General features: G+C 46.6%; 1 protein-coding gene across 4 annotated transcripts in view; it reads right to left on the reverse strand.

Annotated features, from left to right (window-relative positions):
* Positions 1-21847, reverse strand: part of Tfdp1 (transcription factor Dp-1) — a 43080-nt gene extending 21233 nt beyond the window's left edge. Inside the window, exons 1-2 of one of the 4 annotated variants that reach the window (XM_013022845.1) lie at positions 21773-21847; positions 1576-1642 (exon numbers count right to left, since the gene is read on the reverse strand). Coding sequence is in view for 1 of the 4 variants with exons in the window: in XM_013022844.1 (XP_012878298.1) it covers positions 1576-1642; positions 21773-21784 (79 nt within the window). In the remaining 3 variants the exon portion in view is untranslated. The remainder of the gene's footprint in view (positions 1-1575; positions 1643-21772) is intronic. The other 3 variants (XM_013022844.1, XM_013022846.1, XM_013022847.1) reach the window with 3 other exon arrangements.
* Between the last annotated feature and the right edge of the window lie 570 nt (positions 21848-22417).

Here is a 22417-nt window from a genome sequence, read left to right on the forward strand (position 1 = left end):
CACACACACACACACACACACACACACACACACACACACACACACACACACACACACACACAGAGTGACCAGTAGGGCCAAAGTCTGAGTTAAGTCCTTTCCCAACTCTACCTACTCTAGTCTCTGGTGGACCAGGGAGGACACACAACAGCCCAGGATGCAGCAATGGCCCTCGTGGGGACTGGGAAGGATGCAGTGACAGTCACCATGGCATCTGGACCTGGTTGGTTTTGGGGGTGAAGGCACTGGACTCCCACATTCACACAGCATAAATCACAAATGGCGCAGCAGAGCTGCTGTGACCGAGGGACAAAGGGGACCAGATTACCATCTTCAAGGCCCTCATGATTTGGGGGAAAACAACTACTTTTATTTTTTGGTGCCGGTCCTGGGCTTGAACTCAGGAATTCACTGTCCCTGAGCTTATTTGCTCAAGGCTAGTGCTCTACCACTTGAGCTACAGCTCCACTTCTGGCTTTTTTTTGTAGTTAACTGGATATAAGAGTCTCACAGGCATTCCTTCCCAGGCTATCTTTGAACTGTGATCCTCAGATCTGTCTCCTGAGTAGCTAAACCAGGATTACAGGCCAGAAAGACAACAATCAGAAAAACTAGGAATAAGGAGCTCTTCAGAACCTGGCCTCTGAGCCTCTGCTCTGGCTGAGCGCCTATGAAGATCCGGACTAGGCAAGCAGATGCACCTTGGAACAACATGACCCCCCACAAGTCTGTCCCATGAGGCACGGAAACAAGCTACACCAAGCACCTTGCAGAAGCGACCTATGTCACGGGATGCAGGGAGATGCAGTATGGACAAAGGCCAGGCCCCATGCAGGCAACTGCTCTCTCCAGATGTTTGTTCATCTGAAGAAGGAAATCCCCAGGAGAGCGTAACAGTCACAGCTGTAATGGCTGTACTGTGGGGGCCAAGCCTGAAGGGCACTTGAGGATGGGCCTCAACCACTTACCTGCCTCGCCTCCTTGATGCCTCAAGACAGAAGAGAGAGCTCTCGTTGGGTGTCGATGGCTCACACCTGCCATCCTAGCTACTCAGGAGGCTGAGATCTGAGGATCGTGGTTCGAAGCTACCTTCCTAGGCAGTAAAGTCTGCAAGACTCATCTCTACTAAACGATCAAAAAAGACAGAAGTAGCGCTTCTGGCTCAAGTGGTAGAGTGCTAGCCTTGAGCAAAAGGCACTCAGGGACAATACCCAGACCCCAGGATCAGCAGAGGGATGCAAGTGGAAGCCTGGGAAGATGCCAGCCAGCTCTCAAGGGATTTATATCAAGTACAAGTTCCTCATTAGGTGCCCAACCACAGGGCCCTGGAGAACCATGGGATATGGCAACCCTCTTTCTGGGTGAAAATACAAGTGACTGACATTCTTCCCTTGACACTGTCCTCAGACCTCTGCCCCTGCACAAAGAACATACACCTTGGAAAGCAGAATCAGCAAAGCAACTGGAGACAGTGCAGGGTTGGCAGCCCTAGGATGGCCTAACAGGCACATCATCCACACACCCAACTTCATACATTCATCTACAGACTTACATTTCCAAAACAGGCTCCCTTACCTTTCCCAGGACTAAGGTTCTGGTCTATAAAGACCTTTAGTTCTCCGTTGGCTTCAATTAGACTGGCCTGCAGGGAGTAACAATAACAACAGTAAATACAGTATCTAGAGAGCCACACAGCTAGTTGTTAACAAACCATCCGTGTGATCTTTAAACCACTGCCTAAAAGAAGAGGTCACTCTAAAGCCAGTGGCCTGACTGACCCAAAAGGGTCAGTCTCAAAAGCAGCGATGCCACGTGTGGCTCCCAGTAACCTGCAGATCCCAGGTCACTAAAAACAGGGAGATGCTCCTGCACAGTGCCACAGAAAGGGAGCACATGACAACACAGATGACTCACACACCGGGAAGGCTTCTCACCCAACTGTCGTCTGCGGCCACCCTCCAGAAGACCCATGCAAACTTTTCATTCTCTCCTTTGGCCAACAAAAGTCCAAGCCAGGCAGGGGCCGTGGCTGCCCTGTCCTTGAAAAAGATCCCTTACCCCAACATCAACCTATGCAGGTACTGGCCTGAGGCAGGGACAGGAGGCAGTGGTAGGTCTTACTATCCCACTAGTTGCAAAGTAAATAAGCCAGGGGTGGCCAAATATTCTTCCACAGAGAAAATAATGGTGACAGATGGGGAGTCAGAGAGGACATTTAGCTACATACCAACAAAGACTCAGAGCCTGGCCAGACCACTGGGCCATGCTCTGTACATCTTACAGAACAGAAGAGCAAGTGCTACCAACCAAGGAAGATGACAGGATCACATGCAGCCTGGGCTCGAAGAGCATGTGGAAGGCACCAACATTACCACGAGGTTAAATCACCCTGAACCAGGAAATAAATGGCAGGTAAACCCAGATGAAAAGTCAGATGGTTAATTCAGGTGTGCAAAGCCAAGAATTTAGACAGGTGGGAAAAGCCAGATGGGTGCACTAGGAAGTTAAGAATGGGTAAGGTGGGTACAAATTCAGGCAGATAAGGCCAACAGAGGTTACAGCCAAGAATGACAGTGCAAGGTGAATAAAACAAGGATTAGAATTAGGTAGGCAAAGCCAGGACTTAAAGTAACACCGGGCAAAGTCAAGAGGAAGACCAGAAGCCAAAAATGGCATACACTTGCAAGCCAGCTACACAGAAAAGATAGGTTTAAGGACTGTAGTCTGAGGCCAACCCAGGCAGAACCAGGAGATCCTAACCAAAACAAGTTAAAGCAAGGAAGGGCAATATGTGTTGCTCATGTAGGAAAGCACCTGCCTAGCAAGCACAAGGCCCTGAGTTCAAACTCAAGGACTGAAAAAGAAAAGGAGGTTAAGGCTATTTGGCCCAAGTCCTGGTATGTAGGCTGATGGGCAGGGTGCCAAACTGGTGACAATAGGAAGTGAAGAAGGACTGACGACACCAAGTCGGACTGGACAACTAAGAGACAATGGCTAGGTCCAGGTTTGTGAAGTTCTGTGTGGGACACCTAGTGAAAAAGGCTGGGAGTTTAAAGCTAAGCAGGCATGGTACATTGGAGGTATGCCCACAGTGGAGCCATCGCTAAGCATGCTCCAAGGGTTCTATCCATAACACCACAAAAGTAAAAATGAACAAAAATATATATGTTGTCGGTTACATATGTTTGAGTCAGTAAGTCCAGCTTGCTAAGGCCAAGAGCTTAACAGCAAGTAGAAAGGTCAACAGGAGCCCGGCACCGGTGGCTCATGCCTGTAATCCTAGCTACTCAGGAGACTGAGATCTGAGGATCGAGGTTCAAAGCTAGCCCGGGCAGGAACATCCATGAGACTCTTATCTCCAATGAACCACTAGAAAACCAGAAGTGGCGCTGTAGCTCAAATGGTAGAGCACTAGCCTTGAACTGAAGAGCTGAGGGACAGCGCTCAGGCCCAGAGTTCAAGCCCATGACCAACAAAAAAAAAGAAAGGTCAACAGGAAGGCCACGGGGAAAAGAGGAAGACATTAAAGCCCATTGGTAATGCCAAGAAGTTAGGGCTAATGGGCAGGCCAGGGGCTATGGACGGGTAAGGCCAAGTTGGTAAGACCAAGACATCAATAATGGCAGGAATAAGGTCACCTCTGTACATCCAAGGGGAAACAAAGGGCAAAGAGGGAAATGGATTACAGTCCGTTGTAGAAGACCGGGGATGGGGGAGTTTAAAGCCAGTAGGTAAATAATACCCAGGAAGTTAGGCCACACAATGAGGCTAGGCCAGGTGCTGGGGCCAGTGGAAGACCCATGAAGTTTTGTGTGGATTTAAGCTTTTTGGGCAAGGCCTTGAAGACAAGCCCAGGTGGGCAAAGGGAGTGGATGAGGCCAGAGCAAAGAGTCAGGACACTGAGTGAAGAGAACCATGTCTCACAGGGAAACCGGGGGTGTGAAGCAAGGTCACGCTAAAGCATTGACCCTAGTGGGGTCAAGCTGTGTGTACAAGGTCATGAAATTATGCCTAGGAAAGCCTGCTGGGTACAGGGGGCTGGGAAGGCCAGTTAAGGCCTGGCAAGAAATGCAGGAGAGTAACAAATAGAAGTTTGAAGCAAGGCTGTGATGAGGTCAGGTTGAGGCTGGAAGCAAGAACACACACACTAGGCTGGTCATCGAAGAGGCAGCTGGCAAGGCCAAAAATCCCAGTGGATAGGATAAAGCCATGATTCTAATGCATATGGACAAGAGCCTCGGTCAGATGGCTTAGACAGGGTCTGGATAATGTTGGAAGACATACTGCTCTCCTTAGCTCCCTCCTGGGAGAAAAAGCCAATGGCCCTGGGCCATGAGTTTGGGAGGGAATAAGGCTCCTATCACAGCATGTGGCATGCCTAGCCCACTGCTCCCTGCCTCCTACCCTCAGGTACCCTTGTTCTGAAGAGGGACACTCACACTGGATAGGCAGCTGCCCCTGGACAGTGCCTGCTGCATCCTCTGGTTTCTGCAGAGCATGACCACTCTGCTACCAACAGTCCCATCATGCAACTCCACCAGAAGCTATTGCTCTGTTCTGATTTAGTGCTTCCCTTGACCACTGCACTAACAGTGTTGCAGGGCAAGAACAGAGTGAAGAAGAGGCAGAGCCATTTACTGTTGTCACAATGTTTTTCTGTGGATTGGGGTGCAAAACAGCATCTGTTTCCTCAGGCCCAGCCAATGTGGAGACCATAGCCTGTATTCATGTTTAGGTCCCACTCTAGAGTCCTACATGGATGGAACTCAGGCCCACCAGTAAGACGACCACAGCACTGTACTCATGTTCATGTCCCATTAAACTACCAACCACTAAGCCAGCTTCTGACATGCAGTTACACAGGTGCTCTAGCAGGAATGCAGGTGGCTTCCTAAAGGAGAAACTGTCTGGCCCTCAGAGACAGCTGCTAGGAAGTTCCTCTGCTTCTGTCCTGTCTTGAGGTCAGCCCAGCCACAACAGTATCCCAGTATCCCAGCAGCAACCCATGCCACAGATCCTAAGTCCAGAGTCCCTATGATCACAGGTACCATCCTACTGACGTGAGCATGTCCCCATTCTTCATCTCTGGTGCTTGCTTCTGGCACAGGTACCCAGAAGCTCACCAGCCAGGAGTAGACAGCAGGGCCCTTGTCAGAGTATGAGAGGGAAGGAGACATGCTTTCTCTACAATCCTCAACTTGGTGCCATAAAAAGTCCAGGGAGGCTGGGAAACAAACCAAAGTCAAGGGAAGAGAATAGGTAATAGCCAGACCCAACAGGACCTTCTCATCTATAGCTCAAGACATATTTACAAACTGTCTGCCAGAGAGTAAACTCCTCTTATTTGTGCTCCTTGAATGTCAATCACTTGCATTCCAAAAGAAGCTAACAGAGCAACTTATTGTCATCTTAAAACCTAAGATCCTGGGCCTGCTAAACCTGACCTCAGGTCCCAGAGTCTGGCTAGAGACTCGGTGTTCACTTGTATCTTACAGGGTCTCCCTCTTTTGCCACACAGACATTGGGCAGCTGGCACTAGGGTCTGGAATTTTTGTCCTGGACTGCAGAACCTTTAGTAGCACCTCCAGTTCTGCTACCACATGCCAGTCCATCTTCTCCCAACCTGCCCAGCGGGGACAAACAAAATTATCTCCAGATACTGCAAATTTGCCCTCAGCTGAGAAGCATTGGCTTCAAGGAGTAATTTTCAGGCTATACTGACTGTAAAACAGGTCTATTCTACCAATCAAATTAGTAAAATAAACACCAGCCTTTATGTTTAGCCTGTATACTCAGGCTACAACTCTACCACTTGTGCCACAGCTCCACTTCTTGCTTTTTTTGTGCTTCATTGGAGATAAAATTCTTGTGGACTTTCCTGCCCAAGCTAGCTTTGAGCAGCAATCCTCAGCTCTCAACCTCCCGAATAGCTAGGATTACAGGCTTGAGCCACTGGCACCTGGCTCAGTCATTTACAAGATCTAGCAGATAGGAAGTCTGACCTGCCAGGAAGCCCAGTGGTGGGCTGAGGTGACTATCAGCCTACCATGCTTACCCCACAGTGTCAGGTCTTTCATAACACCACAAATGACAAAATCACAAAGGAAATGCAAGCCTTCCTTTCCATAAAGGAAATTAGAAAACAAAACCACTAGAGTTCTCTTGTTCACAAATAATATGAAGAAGAGCATGGGAGATTTTCAATAAGCCAATACTCTAGAGGCTAGTACTGGCCTGTAACCTTGATAGGCAAGTGTTCCCCCGAACCACATCCAAGTGCCAAGACTCATTACATGAGGACACAGGGAAGAGCCCTTGTGATTAAGTAGTGTCCCTGGTAAAAGGAACCTCAAAGTGAAACATCTGCATCATACTCGCCTCGCTGACTAAACTGAGCTCCACAACACCAGAGTCTGGTATGCGAGGGTGACATTAGTAGCTTGTACCCTCATGACCTTCCACGTCCCCTGGTTCTCTGAGAAGCCACACATTGATGTAAGGATGCTCAAGCAGTTCACAGGGAGAAAGAAGATCCACACCACAGCCAGTAGAAGCCAAGCTCCAGACAGCCAGTCCCCAGTCAGCTCCTGCTATAGCCCTCATCCACAGAATCACAGGATAGTGGAGGTTTGCTGCAAAGGTGAGCCAGCGTTCCAACAGTGCCTCTATAATGAAACTCTGTGTTGGGGGCCATTGAGCGTGCTGAAGGAACCTGTCCCTGGCAAGGGACTGGCTTCACAGAAAGCCTTAGCAGAAGGCAAGCTCACTTTCCTATCAACAGCTTTGAGGTGATCCCACAGGAGGGTAAGTGAAGAGGGAGATGGATATTCTAATGAAACTTCACTGTTGTGTGACAATGGTAAAGACAGCAAAAGCCAGGAAGAACAGGCAACTATGCTCAAGCTTCAACTCCAACATGTGATCAACTACAGGAATCCTATAACTGTACTACAGTGTGTAGCAGCCACTGCACAGGCCAAGCCTAATTTGTGCCAATCATCATCCACTCCTGAAAGTGGACCCACAGTCCTGCTATAGCTACTTTCCTTCCTAGAATAAGACACCAGCAGAGCCATCTAAGGAAGTCCTGGCTTCTGTTCCTTGGGAAGAATGGCCCACAGCTCCACCTCAATAACACTGTCATCCATGAACTTCTCCAACTACATCCAAGTGCCAATCTGGTGTCCACAGTGATGGAGCAGTGCCTGGGATGCAGTGCTGACCCGGTGTCTACAGTGACGGAGCAATATCTGGGATGCAGTGCTGACCTGGTGTCTGCAGTGACAGAGCACATCCCATGGCTGAAAAGTGCTGGCAGGGCAGGGGGAATCCCTGAACGATGGCACATCTATCCCAAATGTCCAAGTCACTCAAGAGGGTACACACAGTCTGCTGGACCAGCCTTGCCCAAGGCCCACCTCTGTGCCCACCTGGTTGCAGTCAGGGCCTCTCTAGTAAGAAGTCTCAGCTACGTTGGAGATGGAGTATTTGGTGAGCAGCAGGCAACCTTGACTTTCCTCAGAAAAACTATTCAAAAGTCTTTAACAGTTAGTTGATGTTCTTTCAACTCATGCACTAAAGCAGCTAAGCAGCAACACAGTAAAACCTTGTTCCCAGAGCACCTTACACCACAATGGCCAACCCTACCAAAAAATGAGAATCAGGGAACTTATTTTTCCAATCTCCAGAAGGGGTCTGGTCACCACCATCCTTTCATAAATAAATGATGACCATGGTCACAGCTCTGTAGCTGTGTCATTGATACACAGACAAGTGCAAACACCTAAGCAAATGGATGCAGTGGGACAAAGCACCACCCACGTCATGCCACAGCTCTCAGCTAACTCCCCCAGACTACTCAGCTTAGGTGCTATAGAGACTATGAGCAGCCCTTGCTAGTAGAGGGAGGCAGGTGAGTCTACATCAAGGGTTCAGAGTAGCAAGCAAACATCCTCTACCACTGTCCCTGCCCTGTCTATACAACTTCCCTTCCTAATTTCCAGTCCACAACTTCCACTGACTTCTATTGTCTGCTTCTCCACATGACAAGAGAACTCCTATCAGGGCAGGAATCACAGTTCCTGGTTCAAAAACAGCTGAGAAAGGACCTGCAATCAACTAAACAGGACAGGGCCAGGCCCAAGAGGGGCAGAGAAGACTGCCAGCCAGCACTGTAGGCTCAAGGAACACCTGTTACTGTCCTCTTTTTTTTTTTTTGGTTCCGGTCGTGGGGCCTGAACTCTGGGCCTGGGCTCTTCAGCTCAAGGCTAGCGCTCTACCACTCACTTGAGCCACAGCACCACTTCCGGCTTTTTTCCTTTTTGTTTATGTGGTGCTGAGGAATCGAACCCAGGGCCTCATGCATGCAAGGCAAGTACTCTACCACTGAGCCACCTTCCCAGCCCCCTGTTACTGTCCTCTTAAACACCATCTGTGTCCCATAAAGCCACATTCCCAGCTACTACCAAAGGGAAAAAAACGTACAGCCAGTTGAGGTGGGACTCACCTGGAATATTAGCACTTAGGAGACAATTTCAAGCATCAAGGCTTGAGCTATATAGCAAAAATCTGCCTCAGGGATGGGAATGTGGCTTAGTGGTAGCGTGCTTGCCAAGTACTTATGAAACCCTGGGTTCTATTCCTCAGTACCACATAAACAGAAAAAGCCAAAAGTGGCACTGTGGCTCGGGCTGTAGGGTTGCTAGCCTTGAGCAAAAGCTCAAGGGACAGCGCCCAGGCCCTGAGTTGAAGCCCCAGAAATGGGGAAAAAAAAAAAAAACCTGCTTCAAAAAAGTATTTTTAAGGGTTGGGAATGTGGCTGGCTTAGCAGCAGAGTGCTTGCCCAACATGCATGAAGCCCTTGGTTCAATTTCTCAGTATCACATAAACAGAAAAAGCTAGAAGTGGTGCTGTGGCTCAAGTGGTAGAGCTCTAGCCTTGAGCACAGAGAGTCTCAAGGACAGTGCCCTGGCCCTGAGTTCAAAAATATATATTTTAAGTACACATATTCATATTTATTGATTTTGAGCAAGATAGCAAGAAACAGAATATGAGCTGATTTACATAAAACTGTAACAAATTGGGGCATGGCTTGCACATCTGTAATCCCAACTACTTGGGAGGATAAATTAGAAGGACTGAGGATTTAAGATCAGCCTAGGGAAAGTGAGACTATCTCCTTATCTCCAAATAAAATATACACAAAGAAGTTGGGAATGCAGCTCAAGTGGTAGAGCACTCATCTAGCATGTGGAAGGCCCTGGGTTCAATCCAAAGGCAAGGGAGGGGAGGGGATGAGAGAAAAGGGGAAGAAAGTGGAGAGGAGGGAGGAGAGAAAAGGGGAAAGAGGGGAGGGGAGAACTGTATAAAAACATGTGCATGTCTGAACACATATCAGAGGGTTACCCCCAAACTACAGCTGAGGGGTGGCTAAAACAGTGGATTAGAAGCATACACCATTTTCACTCCTTGAATGAGAAGATTCTAATAACACAGAAGAGACTTAATTCTCAAGAGAAAAAGAAAACCAGAAAACCACAAAGATAGCAGGAAGGCAGAAAACCAGAGAAACCAAGTCAACAGAAGAAAAGCACTGAGTTCCAAGCAAACCACCAGCTCCCTGGAGGAGAGGCATAGACAGCCATGGCAAGACTAATACAGGTGCAGAAAAAACCTGCCTCCCCCCCAACCCAAGCCTTCATCTAAGCGCATGGGCAGAAAGCCAGCCTTGATAAAGAAAGGCATTCTGTCCTTCCCCTTAGTAGGAGAGTACTTATTATCAGACAGTTATTCCAGGGGCCGGAGAGTAAGAACTATCACTGCTTAAGGAGTCTCAGGATGCCTGAACATGAAGTTTAAGTAGACGGTTGAGGAGTGGGAAACCATCTAACAGGGCACTTCAGAGAAGTTTAACCCCTGGGAAACCAGATGGGTGGGCCTGCCCCCATAGCTCCACAGGCTGATTCCTTGGGTGAGAGCCTGATCATTAATCTGTCCAAATCAGGTGATACTCATGGCCTATGGCTTCACAGAAGGGGGAGGCATGAGAGCAGCTGAAAACGGTTAATTTGTTTTTTATTTGTTTTGATGGTAAATACTTTTTTTTTGGGGGGGGTCCGGTCGTGGGGCCTGAACTCTGGGCCTGGGCGCTGTCCCTCAGCTCTTCAGCTCAAGGCTAGTGCTCTACCACTTGAGCCACAGCGCCACTTCCGGCTTTTTTTTTCTGCTTATGTGGTGCTGAGGAATCGAACCCAGGGCCTTATGCATGCAAGGCAAGTGCTCTACCACTGAGCCACCTTCCCAGCCCCAATACTGACTTTTTAAATAATGGATATGGCCAATGTTGTACTTACTTCCTTTTTGTATGTGCTGGTGAATATGAACTCAGGGTCTGGGCACTATCTTTTGCTCAAGGCTAGTACTCTGCCACTTGAGCCACAAGTGCACTTTCAGCTTTTTGGTGGTTAATTGGAAATGAGAGTCATGGACTTTAATGCTCAGGCTAGCTTTGAACTGTAATTCCAGATCTTAGCTCCCAAGTAGCTAGGAGTATAAGCCACTGGTACCTGGCTTTATGTGCCTTTTAATTCTGCTTTTCCCTACAGTCAGTTCTCAGCCACACCTGGTTTTCAGTGTTTAATCCTATGTCAGGTTTCTTTTCTACCACCTTTCCCATTTGTACTTTGCTTGTATCTACAATTCAAACTGCCCTCTCATATTTTCCTCTATCTCTATTTCTCCACCATTAATAATTGTTTACTACTACTCCTTGCCTATAAGTAGGCTCCTGTAGCATCCTTTATTGTGTGTTTATGTCTACATGTGTTTAATCTGTTAATGTTTTTTTTATTTCTCTTTCTCCTCCCACGCTCCCCAAACACATTAACCAGATCTTTTCTACTTGTCTAACTCCATGTTTTCATTAACCTCTACTAAACTTAGCTGTCCCCTTTGATTCCCTCTATACCATATACCTGGTTAATTAGAACAATTTGCTTCTACACTCACAGATGCTGGAGCAAGTGGTGACTGGTCTTGATTAGAGACTACATGCAAAACAAGTGTGGGTTATCAAGTGTGACAGCCCACGGAAAAGAGATATGCAGTGTGTTGAGCACCAAAATGGAATTTTTGACTCCTGGGTCATCTGTCTGCAGTTGAGCAGTGATTCCTCACCTATGGCAAGCAGAGACCCCTGTGATAGGCGAAAATCAGAATAGTAGTAATAATAATAATAATAATGGTGAGGGACAACTATATAATGCTACTTCACAAATGTTCACCTATGGGGAGGGGGTCTCTCTAGAACGTAGCACCTACCATAGTTGAGGGATCACTATTTGCGCTTTTTTTTTTTTTTTGGTTGCTCATGGGGCTTGAACTCTGGGCTTGGGCACTGTCCCTGCATTCTTCAGCTCAAGGCGAGCACTCTACCATTTGAACCACAGCATCACTTCCAGTTTTCTAGTGGTTTATTGGAGATAAGAGTCTCATGGACTTTCCTGCCCGGGCTGGCTTTGAACCTTGATCCTCAGATCTCAGCCTCCTGAGTAGCTAGGATTACAGGCGTGAGCCACGGGTGCCCGGCTTATTTGCATATTTTTTTAAAAATCTGCAATATAGTGAAGCCACAATACGTGAACCACAATATAACGAGGGACGGCTATAACAGGAAAACTATACTACAACACAGCTACTACCCAATTTTAAATGATTTCTGAGAAACCACCAACTAAGAAGACACAGGAGACTAAAACCTCCACCTAAAAGTTCACAACGGAAAAAACGAATCACAAAGTACATAAACACAACTTGTCTCGCTCAAAAAAACCAACAACTACATGATAAAGGAATTAACAGATAGTGAAGAGGAAGAAATTTCAAACAAGGAATTCAAAAACAAAGACAGTGATTAATAAAATTGAGGTGCATTTAACCATATACATACACATATACGTGTATGTGCACACATACACACACACAACATAAATTGAAAGGAGAGACAAACACATGACTGAGCTCAAAATTCGAACAAATAACTGAATGAAATAAAACAATGGAAGATATGAAAGAGAAATTCAAGCCAGGCACTGGTCTATAATCTTAGCTACTCAAGAGTCTGAGATTTGAGGATCTCGGTTCAAAGCCAGGCAGGAAAGATCATGAGACTCTTATCTCCAATTACTATCAAGAACAGCCAGAAGTAGAACTGTGACTCAAGTGGTAGAGTGCTTGCCTTCAGCTAAAAAAAAAAGCTTAGGGGCAGCACCTAGGCCCTGAGTTCAAGTCCCAGGACCAGCACAAAAAAGAAAAAAAAAAACATTCAATAAAGACAGAAATCTTGTTGAAAAAAATATTAGGATCCTGGAAATGAACTCAATAGCCCAAATAAATCAATCAAAAGCCTGCCTAGGGTCTAGGAATGTGACTTAGTAGTAGAGTGCTTCAATTCCTTAGTACCACACACAGAAAAAGCCCGAAGTGGTGCTGTGCCTCAAGTGGTAGAGTGCTAGCCTTGAGCAAAAGCAGCTCAGGAACAATGCCCAGGCCCTGCATTCAAGCACTAGAACTCCCCCCCCAACCCTCCACCCCCAAAAAAAGCCTGGCTGACAAAGCTATGGAAACAGCTCAGGTGCCCACAATGGATGAGTGGATCCAAAAAATGTGGTACCTGGGCTGAGAATGTATATTAGTGGTAGAGTGCTTGCCTAGCATTAATGAAGCCCTGGGTTTGATTCCTCAGTACCACATAAACAGAAAAAGCCAAAAGTGATGCTCTGCCTCAAGTAGTAGAGTGCTAGCCTTGAGCAAAAGAAGCTCAGGGACCATGCCCAGGCCCCGAGTTCACATTGTAGGACTAGCATCAAAAAAAAAAAAAAAGTAAACCAAAGGAGGAGGCTGCAATGCTTGGTAATAAATGTACGCATTATCCTGCCTATGTAATTGTAACCCCTCTGTACAGTATGTTCACAAATAAAAAATAAATTAATTAATTAAAAAAAATAAAAAAAGGTGGTATCTACCCATAATGTTATGTCATTTGCAGGGAAATGGATGGACCTAGAAGAAATCATGTTAAGTGAGGTAAGCCAAGCTCAGAGATACAAACGGCACATGTTTTCTCTCATATGTGGAAGCTAGATATAAAATATGTGATAAAGTCTACAGGACTCCAGTTAATTCACACATAATAAGAATAAAGGAGGACATTCTTTTGAGGAGGAACACAAATGCACAACGCCTATGTACCTCTGATCATATAAAATAATAATTATCAAAATGAACTCCAAAATGGAAAGAGGGCTTTTTCTTTTTTCTCTGTCCAGTCGTGGGCCTGAACTCTGGGCCTGGGCGCTGTCCCTCAGCTCTTCAGCTCAAGGCTAGCACTCTACCACTTGAGCCATAGCACCACTTCCAGCTTTTTTTTCCTGGTTATGTGGAGCTGAGGAATCGAACCCAGGGCCTCATGCATGCAAGGCAAGTGCTCTACCACTGAGCCACCTTCCCAGCCCCAAGAGGGCTTTTTCTTATTTGCTGCTTTTGTTTCCTTTTCTTATTGTCTTGTTCATTTTTCTGTCTTTGGGAGGGTAAGGGGAGGCATAGAAATGAAGGGACAAAGGATGAACAAATATAGCAGTGGTAATCACTAGACACAATGTTAAAAATGAACCATACAACTTGTGGGTGGAGATGGAGGGAAAAACTAGGAGAGAACAAAGAAAGTGACTCTGTCCAACAAGAAATGTACTCTTTACCTGACTTACGTAACTGCAACACTCCTGTATATCACCCTTATAATAATAATTTTTTAAAAAATTTAAAGCCTGGCTAAAAGATCATAAATTGACAACAGCATCAGGGATTAAAGATAGAGAAGTTGCATCAATCTATCAAAGACATTTAAAAGTCACTAAGAAAATGAGTTGATTGTGCAAGACTTACTGAGAAACCATCAAATGAGTAGAGAAGGAACAAATTGAAGGCATAACCTACTCAATAAAATAATACAAGCAAACTGAAATAACTTCTATTAACTTTAAAATATATAGAAACTGAACAGTGTATTGTTGAGAAACAAGACCATGGCTCAAATAGAACACCTATTAGCAAGCACAGGGCCCTGAGTTCAGACCCCAGGATCACCAAGCAAACAATCAAGCAAGCAAAGATATTCCTAAACTAATGAAAAAGAAAGCACAACCTATCAGAACATGTGGGACACAGCCATGCCATTCCTATTCAATACAGTACTGAAGTCCTAGCCAGTACAATAAGGTAAGAAAAATAAAAGGAAAATAGGGAAAGAAGTCAAACTATACCTATTTGCAGACAATATAATCCTATACTTGAAGGAGTACCACAAACAACCTACAGATCTATACTTTCAGCAATGTAGGAGGACATAATAGTAAAAGATGAACAGACTGAATCAGGAAAACAACTCCACTCATAATAGCCTGGAAAACAATCAAAATACCTGAGTATAAACTCCACCAGGGTTAAAAAAAAATCTCTAAGCTGGAAGCCAATGACTCACAACTGTAATCCTAGCTACTCAAGAGGCTGAGATGTGAGGATCATGGTTCAAAGCCGGCTTGGGCAGGAAAAGCCATGAAACTCTTATCTCCAATAAAACCAGAAAACCGGAAGTGGCACTGTGGCTCAACGCTAGCTAGCCTTGAGCTGAAGAGCTGGACAGAGCTCAGGCCCAGAGTTCAAGCCCCATGACTGACAAAAAAAAAGTGAGTTTCCACCAGCCTGGAACTTGGCGTTCTTGACAGTGATAAGACTGACCCAGAACATGATGGCTGACTGCCATGACTCATCACTTTCCTAAAGCAAATGCTGAGTTTATCTACCAAAAACACTGCCCGAAGAGTACAACGCTAGCTTCAAAGCCCCCTGAAGCTACTACACCCTGTCTGCTTAGGGGATACCTCTCCTGCTCAGGATGCAGAATGAAGGGTCTGCCAAGAATCACATTACCCAGGACCAACAAGCAGGAATGGGGGTAAGCAAAGGTTTGTTTTTAATGCTGTGTGCTGTCACAAACAAGGTGATAAACACCAAGCTGAAGAATGAGTGCCAGATTTCTAACTTCAGTAATAATCATCTTCATGAATAACTGGATTAGTCAAAGAACTAGCAGATTAGTGAATGACAGGTGCATGTTTGTAGATTAGCCCCAAACAGCCTTGAAGACACATGCAGAGGCTCAACTATAACTGAGGATCTCTTGCTTCACCTTCTTCCTTGCAAAATGTGACCTGGGTGGACTCAACAGTGGCATAGCCATGTTAATTCAAACCCTAAGGGCCAGGGTATTGCTCAGAGGTAGATCACAGTTATAGTGAGCACAAGGCCCTGGGGTCAACACCAGGGTTAAAAAGGAAGATATATCTTCTAAGAGGCAAATAAATGGACCTACATGAAATACTCCAAATCATGAAGTTTTAAGCACAGGAAGTAACTCTTGCACAACAGCTAAGAAGGTCTTCAACTGTGCTGTAATTTTTACCAGAGTCCAAGAACAGAACAACTTGGGTCACTAAATTAAAAAAAAAAAAAGAAAGGAAGAAAGAAAGGAACCTATACTAATTAGCCAATTGAGGGAGGAAAGAAAAAAATCACCTTATTGAAAACATCTCTTTAATGATAAAATTCAAAACATATTCTCCTTAGGCAATTAGAAAAACAAGTATATACAAATTAGCAGGAAATAAAGAAAAATGATAAATTCAATCCACAAAGAAATATCTTCAAAGGAGAATATTCCCCAAATCTTAAAAACACAAACTAGCCGGGTACTGGTGGCCTGTAATCCTAGCTACTGAGATCTAAGGATTGTGGTTCAAAGCCAGCCTGGGCAGGAAAAGCCATGAAACTTTTTTTTGGGGGGGGGTCTGGTCATGGGGCCTGAAATCTGGGCTAGGCGCTGTCCCTCAGCTCTTCAGCTCAAGGCTAGCGCTCTACCACTTGAGCCACAGTGCCACTTCCAGCTTTTGTCTTTTTGCTTATGTGGTGCTGAGGAATCGAACTCAGGGCCTCATGCATGCAAGGCAAGTGCTCTACCACTGAGCCACCTTCCCAGCCCAGCCATGAAACTCTTATCTCCAATAAACTAACAGAAAACAGGAAGTGGCACTGTGGCTCAAGTGGTAGAGCACTAGCCTTGAGATGAAGAGCTGAGGGACAGCGCACAGGCCCAGAGTTCAAGCTCCATGACTGACCAAAAAAAAAAAAAACACAAACTAAAACAAGAAGTTTAACCTTTCAAACTGAAAAAGTTTTATAGGTTTTAAATAGTTACCATGAGCATGTTGGGAATGAAAAGTTACAGGGGATACTCTTCTATAATCAGATGGATGTAAGGACAAGCTGGCACAATCCTTCTAGAAAGAATCTGACAACGAATCTCAAAGACACAGCATGTGGATGTACACACATGCAAACATGTACATACTGCGAACACATGTGAACGAGCACACCTCCAAGGATTCAGCCTAAAAGCTGTCATAGATTTGTGCAAACTTAAGACTGATCAGGAAACCACTGGAATCCTCAGCACAGGGACCCATGTGCACATTCAGTCCCCAGGGGAACCCACCCCTCTCACACTAGTGCTGATGGCCTCTCCTGACAACCTGCATCCCATATTCTGACCAGCCCTATTTGCTGTCCACACCATTTTGTGCCAGCTCTAGTCGTTAGTAAGAGGCTAGGAATACAATCTAGATGGTTGCATGCATGGTTTCTATACATCTTTCATTCTTCATCCATTCTCCCAAAGTCAGAACTTGATATTCTGGGATGGTTCATGTAAAAAACTGGAATGGATGGACCCATTTCCCAAGAATCAGCTTTCATTCCATATCCAAGGGTGTACTGCTGGTCTGGATCTAAAATAAAGGGTCTAGCTCTGTGTCATGTTTATTTCCTACCTCCTCAGCAAGTCCAAGTCTACAATTTCCAAGCATGTTGACTAAACCTACAGCTGTTAAAACCATGTCAGGAAAAAATGGCTGACAGGAAAATCCTGGTGATACATGGTGGCACAGATCAGACAGGGCACATCTTTGCAAAGTACTAACTGAACAGGAACAGATCAAATCCCAATTGCTCACAGAGAATTCAACTAGGGACAATTTTATATTCTTCCTTTAAAAAAAAATCCAACAACTAAGAATACTTTAACAATGAGAAGAAATATTACCTGGACCTAAATTCCTCCTGTGGAACTTCTACTAAATGGATCACAGAGAGGGATTACGACAGAGAAGCCTGGTGGTGTAGCAGGCCACCACAGAGGATAGCATGGAGTGATTGGACTTCGCCACAGAATGACACAGTAGGGGCCTAAGTGGAACACCCCAGCAGATGCCCCAGAAGGGAAGGGGAAAAAGCCAAGTCCAGCCTGCCCAGGCATCTGCCCATCTCCTAGCATCACCTCACAGTATTTAATCTAATTTCCTAGACTCCAAGTGCCACAATGTGGCAGGAGACCAAAGTATCCAGAGCACAAGCATCACTGTCACCAGGGTCATCAGACCCCAGGAGAGACACCGGTGTCAACCAACACTGCATGTGGAACTGAAGCATGCAAACACAGGGTTCGCACAAATGGCAACCACAGTTCAAGCACCATGGAGGAAAAGGTCAGCATGGCTCTTCATTCAGGTCCCACATCACCTTGGCCTGACAGAAGAGTGTTAGACCAGACCCCACACAACTTACAAACATGCAGTACGGAAGCCCTCCGGGCTCACAGGAGTCTATCTGGCTAGCCAGCAATCTGACTGCAGACAGCATGGTCCAGGCCCCATGCAGGGTCAGGAGTCATGATAGGCAGCACCAAATAGCCACTGCTATGTGGAAGAGAAGGTGCCTGGAGTGAAGGGACACCTAGCTGAACCTTGAATCCAGGACTACTTTGCTATATCTAGCCTGGCCCCCGAGACATGCAGACATGCCTCCTTGCAGCCTGTTTCAGAGCCAGCACTTCTGATTAAACTGAAATTTTCTGGCTTTTAACAGTGCCTCAACTTTCTCTACCTTCATTCCCTGTGGACAGATACGCTGGCCCACAAAGCTGGTAGACAGACAGTGCTCCATTCAAAGGTTGAGCCCACCATCCTGCCCTTCAATCACCCTCAAGGTAAAGAAGCATCCATTCCCACCACACACCAACTTCTGTAAGGGAGGGACTGTCATGATGGGTTTTCTCTAGCCCTGAATGCCACATCTAGGTCTGGGAAGCATTGTTTGGTGCTTTATCACTAATCTGAGCTGGTAATGAACTGGGCCTTAGGTAGTGCCACTGAACAGCTGAGTGGTACTTAGTCTTCAGCTCTCAAATATAGCTTAGGGAGATGTTTTCATAAACCACCAGGAAACAAACTGACAGCACTGAGCAGCTCTCAAAGCCAAGGGTCATGCCGGGCGCCAGTGGCTCACACCTGTAATCCTAGCTACTCAGGAGGCTGAGATCTGAAGATCTCGGTTCAAAGCCAGCCCAGGCAGGAAAGTCCATGAGACTATCTCCAATAAACCACTGGAAAATCGGAAGCGGCGCTGTGGCTCAAGCAGTAGAGCACTCGCCTTGAACTGAAGAGTGCAGGGACAAGGCCCAAGCCCAGAGTTCAAGCCCAATGACGGTCCAAAAACAATAAAAACAACAACAAAAAAAAAGCCAAGGGTGATGGATGTTGGGCACTAACTTACCAGCCACAGTATACTAAGCAGTCAGATAACCGACCTAAGGACAAGACTCTTGCACTCAGAGCATGCATTTGATCCCAGTTTACTGAGGGGTTTAGGTTTGAGAGCCTCTACTAGATGTCAAAATCCAGATGTCTAATTATACTGAGCCTAATCTTGTTCCCTATGGGAATAAAGCTATGGGCTATGTACTCTCAGTTCTCCTATCCAAACTTCCAAGTCCTGGGATTACAGGTATATGCCACCACACCCAGCCACTCAGCTTCTCCACAGCTCTGAGGCTTGTCTGGATGACTTAGAATACCTAATTCAACACAAATGCTCCATAAGTAGCAGCTACCCTGCACTATCCAGGAGTCATGGCAGGCAACAGCCTGTGCATGCTCAGTGCCAACAGAATTTTTTTTATCAGAAGTTGGCTGAATCTGAAGGTGCAGTACTTGTAGGTAAGGAGGACTGGCCACATTCTGATTCACATAACCTGCACATGGAACTTGGAGGGAGTGATACAGGACCCTAGTCAGTGTTTTCCACGGTCCAGCACAAGTTTTCCAAGGACTTTTTATGACAGGAGCATCTACCTCCCTTTCCACTTACAAACCTGCTCCATGCTGGCCAAGTCTAAGAATATGGGGATTCTCAGCTGGAGCAACCAGGATCACAACTTCATGGGCAATATATACGCTGGCACTGAACTTGACAGAGGAACTTCATATCCTGTTTCCCAAGGTTTCTCTACTCCCTATAGCATGTAACTGTTACCAAGGCCTCATCTGCTCACACACTATGAACAAGGACTGCCCTGCCTATCCACACCTACAGGTCTGCCTGGACCACCACTGAGAAAACAAGCATCTCAGCCATTCCCCTCAATGTCTCATCATGATCTTCAAAGCATTTCATCATCTCCATGCTTGTTCTCTTCCACGTGGCCCCAAACTTAATTCCTCCCACATGCTCAGTGTCCTACAGAACCCCAGCCGATGGTACCCCACTCAACCAGTTAGATTTTTTTTGTTTTTGGTCCGTCATGGGACCTGAACTCTGGGCCTGGGCGCTGTCCCTCAGCTCTTTACCTCAAGGCTAGTACTCAAACACTTGAGCCACAGTGCCACTTCTGGTTTTTTCTGCTTACGTGGTGCTGAGGAATAGAACCCACGCATGCAAGGCAAGCACTCTACCACTGAGCCACCTTCCCAGCCCCAACCAGTTAGATTTTATCTGATGAACTACTGCTAAGAAACACTCCATAGCTCCTTCATGTCCTCCTGCAGCACTAGTTGTGAATCCTCTAAACCTCAAATGTCACACCTGTGATCCTAGCTACTCCTAGATCTGAGGATCACAGTTCAAAGCCAACCAGGGCAACAGAAGTCTGAGAGACTCTTGTCTCCAATTAACCTCAAAATGCCAGAAGTGAAGCTATAGATCAAGTGGTAAAGCACTAGCTTTGAAGCTTTGAGCACAAAAACTCAGGGACAGGGACAGGGCCCTGAGGTCAAGCCCGAGGACCAACACCAAAACAAAAACAAAAAAATCCTAAATGTCACACCCCACACGTTACCACCTGGTTGGCTACAAAATGGCCAATACTTGACTGTCTACAACCTCAGCTTCCAGTCCATGCAAACACTCTGACTTCTTCCAGCCTGAAAATCCTGGCTGATTCTCAGCCTGCAGACCCTGTTCCCCCCACAATCCGTTCCCCTCTCACACCATAATGGATGACCTGAAGTCAGCACCAGGGGCATCAGCTGGCCTCATGGTGATTGTACTGGAGGGGTGTTCAGTCCTCCTCTGGTCAGACAACAGAGCCTGACCCCGTGCCAGTCATGTCCATGGGTCTCTCTCCATAGAATACCAAGAGAACAAAACAGAAGAACCACATCAGTAAGGGACCTAAGTGTTTAGTCACTAAAAGTACAATATGTCCTGGAACTATCTACCCTACAGAGGCATGGCATGAGCAACCCCAGTGAAAGACTGTCTCAAACCTAGCAGCCTATTGGGAATGTTGCCACATAGCTTTCATCTTTAAGGCACATACACAAGAGGCAGCATGGTTACCCATCAACACAACTGAAGATGACAAGTCAACTTACCATTCACACACAGACTAAGACTATAGCTTAAAGACACTAAGTTCCCCTAAAAGCTACGTGTCTTCCAAAAGCAGGTCCAGAGCTGAACGAGAGGAAGGCACTGAATGTGTGTGGGCCATTCAGCATGGCTCCCCTGAAAGCCTACAGCCTTTGAGGCTGTAGAAAAGCTTCCACACTTGTTACTCCTCAACCTGAACACAGGCTTACCAAGCCTCACTGCACCTTTGGCTGATGGCAGTCCTATATAGTAAATAAATGAGCAAAAAAAAGCTTCATTTTTGCCATGTCTGTGACAGAACACATCCTAAGAAATGCTAAAGGACACAGGTGATGTTTACAGGATCTAAAGGGATGCTATGAAGAATTGCCCAAGCAACAACAACAGAGATACATAAAAGCCAGTCTCTTCATACCACTTTAAAAAATCATAAATCATTCAGAATATTAAATAGCCTCATGACAAATACAAAGCTATGCTAACTAACATTTATGGCTCATGAAATCACCAAATGTCACCTTTCTGAAAAAAGGTGCTGAAGATGAAGTGGGTATTTGATCCATGGAAGCTGAATGATTATTCCACAGACGACCCAAGACAAGTGCAGTGTTTACTCTGGGCCAGTCATGCCAAGCAGCTTCCTGTGCAGAAGCCCCTAGAAAATGCTAAGCTCTACCCCCATTCCCTTAACCAGAGAATGTCTCCAAACTATAATGTTAGTATAGACTCGAAAGAATTTAGGAGTCAAAGTAGCACTACCCAAGCGCACAACCTGCTGTCAAGGTCTCGGTTACAAAGAACATTGGTACAGAGGTGAGGCACTGTATCCTGCCGCCTTCCTTTAAAAATTCTCAAAATAAACACCCTGTAGTTCACACGTTTGTCAGCCTGAAAGGCAGAAAGCTATTAAGAGTGATGTTCAAGCCGGTGTGCAGCTTGAGGCAAACATACTTACATCTTTTGCCATGTTATCAGGTCCAGGAACCCAAGGCAATACTGTGCACCCTCCTCAGAAGAAAATGGATTTTTCTGTTAAAAAGGGAAAGACAACTAATGAGTAAATATGATAAAGAAGTTGGACCTTCATTGCATCTCAAAGGAAATGTCTGAGGAGCTGGAGCAGCCTCCAAGCAGCCGCCGCCCCCTCCCCCCCAGCCCGATCCTGACAGCGCATCTGGCCAGGAAGATCCCCCTTCCCCTCTCCACATGGAAGGAAACGCAGCCCCGCACGCAGCGGGGACGCGGGGGTCAAGGTTCACCCCACTGGAAACAGGGCCCCAGTGAGGGCACGGAGTCCCCACTGGGGCAGGGCGCCCACCGCGCATGGGGCGCCCACCGGGCAACGGGGCCCTCACCAGGGCGCCCACCGCGCACGGAGCGCCCACTGGGCAACGGGGCCCTCACAGGGGCACGAGGCCCCCACCGGGGCGCCCACCGTGCACGGGGCGCCCACTGGGCAACGGGACCCTCAACGGGGCGCGCGGCCCTCACAGGAGAATGGAGCCTCCACCGCGCACGAGGCCCTCACCGGGCGCGCGCGGCCCTCACCGGGGCACGGGGCCCCCACCGCGCACGAGGCCCTCACGGAACGCCCGGCCCT

Source organism: Dipodomys ordii, unplaced genomic scaffold, assembly GCF_000151885.1.
Source record: "Dipodomys ordii isolate 6190 unplaced genomic scaffold, Dord_2.0 Scaffold64, whole genome shotgun sequence".
Classification (NCBI taxonomy): domain Eukaryota; kingdom Metazoa; phylum Chordata; class Mammalia; order Rodentia; family Heteromyidae; genus Dipodomys; species Dipodomys ordii.